Source organism: Hyposmocoma kahamanoa, unplaced genomic scaffold (genome assembly GCF_003589595.1).
Source record: "Hyposmocoma kahamanoa isolate Upper Pololo Valley unplaced genomic scaffold, ASM358959v1 74562, whole genome shotgun sequence".
Taxonomy (NCBI): Eukaryota; Metazoa; Arthropoda; class Insecta; order Lepidoptera; family Cosmopterigidae; genus Hyposmocoma; species Hyposmocoma kahamanoa.
This window is the reverse complement of record NW_020653888.1, coordinates 1-10,977: the sequence shown is the minus strand read 5'-3', so window position 1 is coordinate 10,977 and position 10,977 is coordinate 1. Positions and strand designations below refer to the sequence as shown.

Below are 10,977 nucleotides of genomic sequence, written 5' to 3'. Positions count from 1 at the left end.
AATGGCAACTATTTTGATTAAATAAATTTGTTAAAAATTTAAAAAATGAACAATTTAGATTTTCAGTACAAATCGACAATTTCATACTTTAACCCCTATTATGTTAGGCACGTTGTAAAAAATTAAATTGTTGAGTACCTAGAGAAGTAACCAGTGACCAACGCTTACGCTTAAAATGAAAGCGTGCTTATGCGCTTCTTTTTAAAAGCAGACTTTTAAAGTGCTTTTCTTATAAACGCCCACCTCTAATAATCAGACAACAGTGGTCTCCAGTCAGTCTAGTGTCTTTATAACGGCCCATTCACTACTTGGATAGCAGTCGGTCGCACAGGCAAGGAGGTGCTCACACACTATCCTACGTATGGCCCAGCATCAGTTTTGTTGAAAATCTTGTAAGTATCGGTCCGAAGCGGCATATTGATTTGAAAGTTGACCGATACGGTCAAATTTCAAGTCAATATGCCGCTTTTGGTGTTGTGAAATCAATAAATATCTCGTTTCTCTCGGTGGATTTTAGCAAGTTTATTTTTTAATTCACGCTAAATAAAATAAATTGTTCAAAAGATATTTCGAAACGTAGAACTTAACGAACCGCCAAAATTATATTATTCCAATTGTTCGGGAATTTTTCCGGAAAGTTGTCCACTACTTCAAATTTTTCGGAAAATTACCCACCAGAATATACTATAGTAATCATTCGACTCAATTCGAAGCACAATCATTCGACTCAAGTCGAATGATTGTGCTTAGATTCTACTTAGGCGAATGATTTGCCCATGCGAGTGATTACTAAAAATTTAAAGTCGCGCATCGCTTAACTGCGGTACGGTCGGAACCGAATACTTAATATTATATTTATTTATTAAGTTTAAAAGGGGGCATTAATTATCCTGCAACGAAGGCCGCCGCCTAATACAGGATTATGAATGTAGTCGTAGCGTGCAAGCCATCCTGCAATCCTGCAATGCGACCTAACGAGACTCCATACGTGGGCCTTATGCAGGATAGTGTGTGAGCAGTCTCCTGTCTGCGCGGCGGACTGCCTTCCGGTAGTGAATGGGTCGTTCATGACACAAACAATATATTATCTCATTGGACGTGTATTGAACAAAGATTGAACACAATATCTATTTATGAACATAAAGCTAAACTACTTCTAGTTCTAGTATTTATTTATATTCATAAAGAGTGGAGATGAATGCTGAAGGAATCAATTAAAAAGTTTAAAATATTTTTTGCACAGTCTAGCAGTTTGTGTATTTCTAAATTTAATTTATGTCTGTAACCATTTCTAGGTTCTTTTATATGCTAAAATTGGTGTTAAACGAAAATGCAATTCGACGTATTGCTGTTCTTGTGTCTAGGTGTGGTATTTTGTCAAGAAGACGGCAGTACAACTTTACCGCGAGGTAAAACTTGGAAATTTTAATTTTTTTTCTTGATGTAATAAGCTAAAATTTTGGAATTTTTTAATTATCCATTAATAAACGTTACCATAACTACTACATTTTTACGTTCTATTTTGTAATCATTAGAAGTTAACATTACACAGCGCTCGGATAGTAAAAATCGAAAGCAAAACACGTCGCATACGATAGTCTCGTATCAATCAATCACTGATCAATTACAGTTCAACGTTGTATCGAATTGTCATTTATTTTGCTTACAAGTAATTGTTTATAAAAACATTCTCGCTAGGCACATAAAAGTAAAACTTCGAGTCGAAGATCTGTGTATACAGCTTGATTTGTTATTCAATTGTATGTATAATTTTTGTTTATTTACAGATGAATTCAAATGTTCCCTACCTGATGTTAGAAGCCTTGACGACAATTTGGACGTTTTAAGATTTCAGGCCGATTTTTCGAAAATATCTGAGGTAAATAAATATCTGAAATAAAGTTTTATTACCAACCTTTGTACATTGTCCATTAACATGACTTATTGTGTAAAAGTTTTCTTTGGATAAATTTCTTTATTTGCCTCTAGCTGTGACATATCTACTTTGTTACACACATTTAACCTATGTAACACAGGTGTGCACTTAATTTATTCTGTCAACAGTGCACTGGACTCTATGCTTTGGACTATGTATTGTCTTATTGTAAGTGACATTATGATACATGGAAACGAAATACCAATAGAAACTTGGCTTTAATTAACTAGAAACGAGCACACGTATAATGATAGATTTAAAAATATTTGTATGACAGATACACTTCAACGATCACAGACAACACATACTGATAATTTAGGAAGCACAAAGGAGATTATATGTCATTCTCCCCCTCTATGGTTTCTTCGCCGAGTATGTAGTCATTGAGGCGTTGTGGAATTCTCCTATACCTCATAGAGCTCCGAAGAGCATCCAGAGGCCGAACGTCTTGCAGGAGAGTTCCATAGACGTCTTCTTCGTGATTAGACACTTTATTAGGTTCATTAGAAGTACTTCCGTCTACCAATGTACCTTCTGACTGTTCATCAGCAACTGTACTATCAGAGAGTGAATCTTCTTCAGATATAGGAAGCGGCGCTAAGTGTCTGTTAGACACTGTAGATTCTTGGCCATTACGTCGACGTACATAGGAGTAGCTTGGATTACTGTGGAGCAGCTCAACTTCTACGACGTAAGGGTCATTTTTCGACCGAACAAATTTCTTCAATAGAATGGGTCCCAGAACAAGCCAGGTTGGAAGCGATTCACCAACCGGTGTTCTTCGAGGGAAATTAAAAAGCTTTTCGTGTGGCGTTGCATTTACCGAAGTGCATAGAAGTGACCGCACGCAGTGGAGTGAAGGTTTCAGGACTTGTTTCCAGTTCTCTATGGGTAGGTTTTTAGATCTGAGACAGTTGTATAGTCCGCCAGAGAGTTCCGTTAAGTTTTTCTACTTGCCCGTTGCCCTGAGGATTGTAAGGTGTTGTACGAGACGTAGCGATATTGCAATTTTTGAGAAATGTTTGAATCTCTTCCGACATAAAGATATTTGTATTTGTATTTTGTATTTGTATAAATGATGATCCTCTGTCGCTGTGTATATATAAAGGCTGACTATATTCATAAAAAATATCCCTTAGACTTTTAATTACGGTTGCAGAAGATGTGTCTGGGCATGCATACGCGAATGGATATCGCGAGTATTCATCGATTATCGTAAGTATATATTTGTTATTGGTGTTCGATGGCAAGGGCCCTTTAAAATCTATGTTTAGCCTCTCGAATGGCGATAAGGCTTTAATTAGAGTCCCTTTTGCTTTAGCAAAGCGTGGTTTGATTTCCGCACATACGCGACAAGAAGCAGTAATTTGTTTGATATCATTTATAGAGTAAGGGAGATTCTTCAACTTAATCCAATGATACATTCTAGTAATCCCAAGATGAGAAAGAACGTCGTGAAGCTCGTACAATTTACTGTTACTCATAAACGCACAAACTCTAGACAGAGCGTCGGCAGCAGTATTCTGATTTCCTGGTCTGTAAACAATATCGTACTTGTAACACGACAGTTCCAGCCTCCACCTTTCAATTTTATTGTTTTTAATTTTGCTCGCATGGTTCTGATTAAAAATAAAGCTTACGGATTTCTGATCAGTGATGAGGAGAAAATGTCTGTGGATGAGGTAATGACGCCATTTTCTAATGCTTTCGACGATTGCACATGCTTCTTTTTCTAAGTTCTTGAGAAGAATGCAACTGGGCGACCCTTTTGAGATAATTTTTTTTTTTTATTTATATATTTATATCAGGTAACAAAGACCCATGTATACATACCTTATAGACTAACATACGTAACAATATAAAAACAAAATACACCTATATTATATATACCTTAAAACAAAGATACATACAATATAATAATAAAAACTAATCTACACGATTTCCCTTATCGGCGACGTGTGGCGCAATCTGGTGTCAGGTAACCGGCCGCGGAATCGCCGATATATGACACCCTTCGGCCAAAATTCCTCTTTCATGAAGGTCGAAAGATGTTCGGTCGGTATTCTCACCAGAAACGAATTAAAGTTTTTTATTTTTTTATTTTTTTAAGTTCACGTTGCGGCGAGACTACAACCGCTCGACCCTCAGGGTGTATTTGGTTTTATGCCTGATATACTCCACTATCTCCTCAGATTTCGTGGAGTAATGCAGCCGCGACAGGTACATCAACGTCGTCGGTACGGCCGGACGCAGCAGGAAGTTCGGTCCTGTCGGAGCTGTGCCACACTGGTTACGGCTGGTGGGCTTCCTCTTCACCACCTTTGTGAAGCCATTCTCGTCGCACTGGACCGTCTGCCTCTGTGGTTTTGCAACTTCAGAGACAGGCACACGGAAATTGGTTTTATCCTTAGCCGATTGCCGCCGCTCGAATTTCGAAGTGGCGGGTCGGCTAGTTGAAGCGGCTACAGCGGCGTATGCACGTGTCGGGGTTGACGTGCACACGCGTGACACTTCCACCGAGGCAGAGGGGCGGGCAGCGGGGCGCGGCGCATCATGCGCGGTGGCAGCAACGAATGGTGACGCATTGTGTGCCGACTCGAAACTGCTGACCGAGGCATTCAGCGCTGCTCCGCGTCGTGTGTTTACATTAGAGGCTTCTGGTGACCTACATACCGAAAGAGCATTGCTTAATAACGCAACTTGGGTACGCAGCTCATTTATGATGTTATCCGAAGCCTCTAATTTACACTGTACTTCGGCTAGGCTAGACTTCAGGGACGTAATGTCCTTCAGCAGCCTAGTAACATCGACGTGGTCGAACGTGACGGGGGGCAGCTTGTGCAGCTCCTTCGCCACGAATGTAGGCACGTCGTCCGGGTCAGTCTCCTTCAGCAGCGTGATTATATCTTGGAGACTCTTCACGCCTCCATCCCTCGCCCGAGATGGCATCTCTTCGGCTTTACCGAGACGCTGGAAAAGCAGCATCTTGCCACTGCAAATCTCATCTTCACTGAAATTTGATTTGCATATCTGCACTATGCTGACTTCATCCATGGTGTCGATAGCATGAACGCCAGGAGCTCATTGGCAATGAGTTGCTGGGAACTCATTGTCAATTACGCGCAGCGGCTTGTGCCGCTCGAAACGCGAGTTAGGTGTAATTAACTCACTTCGTCGTGACACGTCCGTTTCCGAACGCGCATTGCTATGGACTGATGATAATGTTGATAATGTTGCAGCTACAGCGGAGTCAGAAGCGTCAGTCTCTACCGTCAAGGTTTCTTTGTCGTCAATAGCAACCAATGCTGCCTTCTCGATTTCTGATTTCAGAAGTTTAAAACTACGCTGGCCGATTTCGTTTAAAGGGAACTGGCTGTTGTTGATTAACGGTTGAATTTTCGCAGAAAAATTGTGGCATTTGGCGTAATGAGCAAATAGCCCAAGGGCTCTCTTGAGTTCAGCAGTGTTACGCGGTAACGGTAGTTTTATAAGCGGATCAAGGCGGTCCTTATCAGGCTCGATAACATTCTTGACCGTGTATCCTAGTAGGCTAATAGAATTTTTGCTGAAATTACACTTTTGTTCGTTTAATGTGAGCTTGTACTTTTTTGCAGCAGACATGAATTTCTTTAAATTCTCGTCGTGTTCTTCCTTATTTTTACCGCAAACGGTAACGTCATCGAGATAAGAGAAGGTCCCACGTAACTGTTCTTTTTCGATAATATGTTCAAGAGAACGTTGGAAGGCGGCGACTCCGTTAGTGACACCAAAGGGAATACGTTTGAATTGCCACAGCTTACCACAGGCTTCAAATGCTGTGTATTTTTTTTCTCGATCTAGGATAGGGATCTGATGGTAAGCGCTCTTTAAATCGATCTGGCTAAAATGATTGTATTTAGCCACTTTCGAGACTATCGACTCAATATTAGGTAATGGATATGCATCTAGATATGTAAACTTATTGATTGTTCTGGAGTAGTCGACCATTCTCTTTCGATGGGCTCCTCCACCAGCAACAAGTACCTGGGCGCGCCACGGAGATACACTCTTTTCGATAATTCCATCATTTGAAAGCTTCGATATTTCTGTTTGAATAAATTCTTCATCGTCATTGTTATGGCGCCTGGACTTGATAGCAATAGGAGTAATATCTGCAGACAAGTTAGTAAAAATAGAAGCTGGTGGTACGGAAGCTTCCATCACGCAAATATGCAAGGGCTGTCTAGATCCTCCGAATTGGAATTCGAGCTTTGAATGGTTCCTTAGTATGTCGTGACCAATAATGACGTCCGCGCATAGGTTGTCAATAACGAGAAAAGGACGTTGCTTGTAAATGTGATTGTTTATTTCTAGCGTAGCGAAACATACACAGTTGACTGTTGATGTGTGGCTTAGAGACGCCAGATTAATAGTATGCTTATACGGACGTTGCTGTAACTTCATCATCCGAGCTATGCTTCTATCAATAAAGCTCACTGAACTTCCTGTGTCAATTAACGCGTCGACACGGGTGTTATTAATAGTAATAGCTATTGTGCCTTTTTTAGGCTTGACGGAGATGCCGCAGAGTATAAAGTGTTGACTGTTTCGTGAGAACATGGACACGGTGAGAACTCGACTGGAGCGACGGGGCTTGGGATGGCGTTACTTGTAGAAGGATTGCCACGGGAACGACAGACAGAAGCAAAGTGACCCTTCTTAGTACACATTTGACAGTAGGCGTGAAAGGCGGGGCACTTTATTCTTTGATGTACTTTACCACCGCAGAAGAAACAACGCTTTATTGATATCTGTAGCGGCGGGACTGCAGCGTTTTGTTGAAGCGGTATGAAGGGTGCTGGTAATTCTTGTGGAATTGGCACTGGCAAAGCATTCATAGTATTTTGGACACTCATACTCATAGTTACAGAGTCCTTTTCAGCAGTTTCGAGAGTGACAGCCTGATTATAAGCTTCGTCCAAAGACATAATTTGTTTTTCTAATAATCGTTCCCGAATTTTAGGTGACAGAATACCAGCTATTAAGGCGGTTTGTATAGCTTGGTCTCTGTGTTCTTCAATTGAGACTGCCTGGAAGTAGTTACACTGTTGTGCAAGGATATGCAAAGCTCGGCTGTAATCTGAAATACTTTCACTTTGCTTTTGTTTCCGTGTTCCGAGGACGTGACGGGATAAGATTTCATGTTGAGGTTTAACGTACGTTTTATTCAAAATATTAATGGCGTCCCTGTAGCTTTGACAGTCTTTGATTTGAATGAATATACTGGTTGTCAAGTAGTTCGATAATAATTTTAATTTTATGGAATCCGTTACGTCACCAAAATCAGGGGCATGTTCAGTTAGGAAGTTTGTAAATGTACGCAGCCAATGCACCCACTTATCTCCAGCAGCGGGATCCGTGGGTTCAACATCAAACCTTTCAGGGCGTAAATATCTTGCTAGAGAATGTGATAAAGATTCTTTAGAGTCATTCTTCGAGTCCGTCATTATCACTAGTTAATTAAATTGATACATGGAAACGAAATACCAATAGAAACTTGGCTTTATTTAACTAGAAACGAGCACACGTACAATAGATAGATTTAAAAATATTTGTATGACAGATACACTTCAACGATCACAGACAACACATACTGATAATTTAGGAAGCACAAAGGAGATTATATGTCACATTGACTTCAATTTAAACCTTAAGTGTCAAAAGTGATGGACCATTGTCCAAAAATACCAGTACTAATAAACCTTATGGTTGAATCAGTTGACTTTTAAAATATCAAACTTGCTATCAATTTTTAATGAATAACATATGCAGTAGACATAAAAATAAAAATTTGCTAAATGTAATTATTTGGTGCAAAAATAATTATTTTTAGGTCAAGTTTCCAGGGGTCATAGGTCCACTGAATGAACGTTTGATTTGTAAGATAAAATGTATAGATGGCAACTGGGTTGGCCCACTGTGCTCAGAAACACCAGGTAACTATATCAATTATAGATACATAACTGCCATTTTAAAATTTGTCCCATTTGTCTATCTGCCTTTATTCACATTTCAGAACGTACCTTACTTCATGTGCGTATCGAAGTCAATGCAACTAAATGTGCATTGCAAAAAATTTCAATATTAGAAGCAGTGATTGAAATTCAGGGAGTTACATAATGTAAAATTTAAGTAATATAAAGAATAATGTGGAAATTCCCTTCTACATATCCTGGAATGTGTCAGAACTAGTTATATGTATTTCAATATGTGTATTATTGATATATTTGGGTACTATGGGCACAAATTAATATTTTCTATTGAGTATTTGCTTAAATAATAAATCTATTTTAATTATTATCTTAAAAAATAATATTATCGTTGTGTTTCTATAGCTGCAACTCACTTAACAAAGGTTTTACAAGAGTGGATTGCATGTATATTAGCTGAAGAAGTAACTGCTTTGTCTCTCACACAGCGTAGGGAGTAGTCAAATATATCTCTTTCACACAGTTTGAAAATAAAATAAGACAAACAATAGGAATCATTGCCATTAGCAAAAATTGGTGGTTTCTGTTGTTTGACGCCTTGTTCTTTGACACCTTATTTATTTCACCAATCTTAGATACATTTCTCGTTTTGAGAAAACAGTTACTGTTACAGTTAGTACATACATTCTTATAAAACTAAATATGCCTATATTAATTTTATTCATTCTTTAAATTTATATAATTTATTATATGCATTGATATCGTAATGTGAATCCTGAGATTTTTTGGTGATAGCATGAAATGAGTGTGGCCATATTAAGAAAATGCTCAAAATTTAGGTAAATTAACTCCCTCAATTCCGATCCCTGGCTATAAGGCAATATCAATATGAGAAATGCTAGTCCTCCAAATGCAGGTGAAGTTTATTATTTCACTACTTACCTAAAATTACACTTTTTTACAGATGGTAGATTCCAACCTGTGCTCAGAGAATGCCTGTATAAAAATGATCATTCATTACTAGCCATTTCTTTTAAAAATTCCTCTATTGATGTGAGTATAAAAGGACAAATAAATTATTGGCACACTTAATAGCTTTTAAATTTTATTAGTAATCTTCAATTACAAACTTTCAGACATGTTGAGCCTAAGATGACATATTAATTTTTTAAATGTTTTTTAACAGAAGGAGACTCACTTCCCCCATGGTTCATTGATCATAGCGCGCTGTAAGCAGTTTGGGTTGTACAAGATGAAAGGTGACAGTACTCTGCATTGTGAGAATGGCGAATGGACACCCAAGTTTCCAGAATGCGTACCCACTACAGTCATCACCAACTTCACTGGTTTGTTGATTTATTGCAGAATTGTTTAGTGTAATATACTTTTACATGGATGCTGCTGGGTTATTTTTGCTACTGAGTTCATTTGACTCACAAACCACTAATACTCTATGAATACACTAGCTCATAGTTTCTCAAACTGGTCCCTACCCATTGGGCGCTGAAGAATCCCAATGGTGCAGTAAGGGCCTCGGAAGCAATTGCAGGTTGTTGACGCTCTCAAGTGCTACCATATTAAAAAAAAACTTAATTATGTGTATGAACTACACTAATACATGTATATAATATTTTCGTTTTAAATTAATATAAGAAGTACATTTCCATTATTGTTTGTGGTGTTGAAATTTTTTTATCTTGCCTAAGTGGGCAGTGAGCCAAAAAGTTTGGGAACCTATGTACTAGCTAAATAGATAGATACAGGATGTATGTAGTTAAAGAAAATTGTTTGTAAATTACATGCAAAATAGGTACGTAGTTCAAATTCGTTCCGCGGGCATTTATCATAACATACACCTTTAACCTTTCACATTGCATTATGCTAACATACCATCATCTCCCTCTCTCTCAGGCCATACGGGTTGGGGACTTCACAAGTTTTCAGAGTTGTGAACCTCCTTTGAACTGACACATGGAAATGGGAAGAAAAGCGATTAAACAAGAAAAGGTATTTGCACACCTAACTATTATCTTGGCCAGGTTGCACTGACCGTGGTCACGCGCTGACTTAGGAGACGCATACTCCCGTTTGCCAGAATGCCTTGCAAAAATGCTATATTCTTCCGTGGTGTGATATAAGTTTTACGTCCTGATCTCGACACGGCCAACGACTTCTGATCGCGCACTTTTTTCCATTACAATTCTAGACGATGCACTTGTTATGCAATTTCCGTTCTGTAACAGCTTGCTATATTATACAACTTTAAGCTTACGCGTTGCATTATACTAAAAAAAATTTCAAAACGGTAATAACAGCGATTAAATAATGTAATGGGAAGGTGTGCAAATACCTAATAATAATCTGAAGTAATATTCACATGTTAGTGTAATGTGAAATTTAAGTTTTAGGGCTCACTGTGAGTTTGTCTAGAGAAGGACTGCCGTCTTACGTATTTGTGCCGCCAAGCAGTAATGTGAGCATTACTGCGTTCCCGTTTTGAAGGGTTTAGCTGGTGAAATTACAGGCATATATGACTTATGTCTCAGGGGGACAGGCGTAGTGGCAGTGTCCCTCAGATCTTTGTGATTTAAAGCGCTGCAACTGCAATGGACAGGCTTATCGCTTAACACCTGACGCGCGATTTGGTATCATTAAAATAAAATAAAAATGTATTATATTCTAAACAAACAGTGACATAAATTAGCATGGTAATAGGAAAGTACACCACGGGGTAATGCAGCAAAGTACTCTAATACCTAATAAACAACATTTTTTTAGGGGATGCGCCACCTACAATCCAGTACACGGTAGTAAGTGGGTCAGCGGTAGTGGAGCCGTCAGGTGAGCTTCTCGTCTATCCGGACGCCACGCTTCGGCTCGACTGCGTGTCTGCGCGCGCGCTCGGAGACCCTGACTGGAGTTGGACCCAGGCACTCGGTCACCACAATGCTGGTTAGTGTACCAGTCAAAATTATTTAATAAGGATTGGTTTTTAATGAATATTATTTGCTATTTTACTATCATGATAATAGGGGTTAAAGTATGAAATTGCCGATTTGTACTGAAAATCTA

At 38.9% G+C, this 10,977-nt stretch overlaps 2 protein-coding genes across 3 annotated transcripts; one reads left to right on the top strand and one right to left on the bottom strand.

The window, feature by feature from the left end:
- Positions 1-295: 295 nt before the first annotated feature.
- Positions 296-10,882, top strand: LOC113232345 (locomotion-related protein Hikaru genki-like). 2 transcript variants are annotated; one of them, XR_003310616.1, is made up of 8 exons: positions 296-392; positions 1,296-1,409; positions 1,788-1,879; positions 7,809-7,911; positions 8,870-8,958; positions 9,092-9,251; positions 9,817-9,912; positions 10,684-10,817. XR_003310616.1 is itself a non-coding variant. In XM_026467021.1 (7 exons), exons 2-7 carry the CDS (start codon positions 1,331-1,333, stop codon positions 10,860-10,862), a joined length of 702 nt encoding a protein of 233 aa, XP_026322806.1. In that variant the 5' UTR covers positions 296-392; positions 1,296-1,330; the 3' UTR covers positions 10,863-10,882. The 2 variants fall into 2 exon arrangements, 1 of the variants encoding a protein (XP_026322806.1); XM_026467021.1 differs by lacking the exon at positions 9,817-9,912 and having other exon boundaries at positions 10,684-10,882.
- Positions 5,462-7,664, bottom strand: LOC113232347. Its single transcript, XM_026467022.1, has 2 exons — positions 5,865-7,664; positions 5,462-5,542 (listed from the first exon to the last, which is right to left on the bottom strand). Exons 1-2 carry the CDS (start codon positions 6,533-6,535, stop codon positions 5,524-5,526), a joined length of 690 nt encoding a protein of 229 aa, XP_026322807.1. The 5' UTR covers positions 6,536-7,664; the 3' UTR covers positions 5,462-5,523.
- Positions 10,883-10,977: the final 95 nt, after the last annotated feature.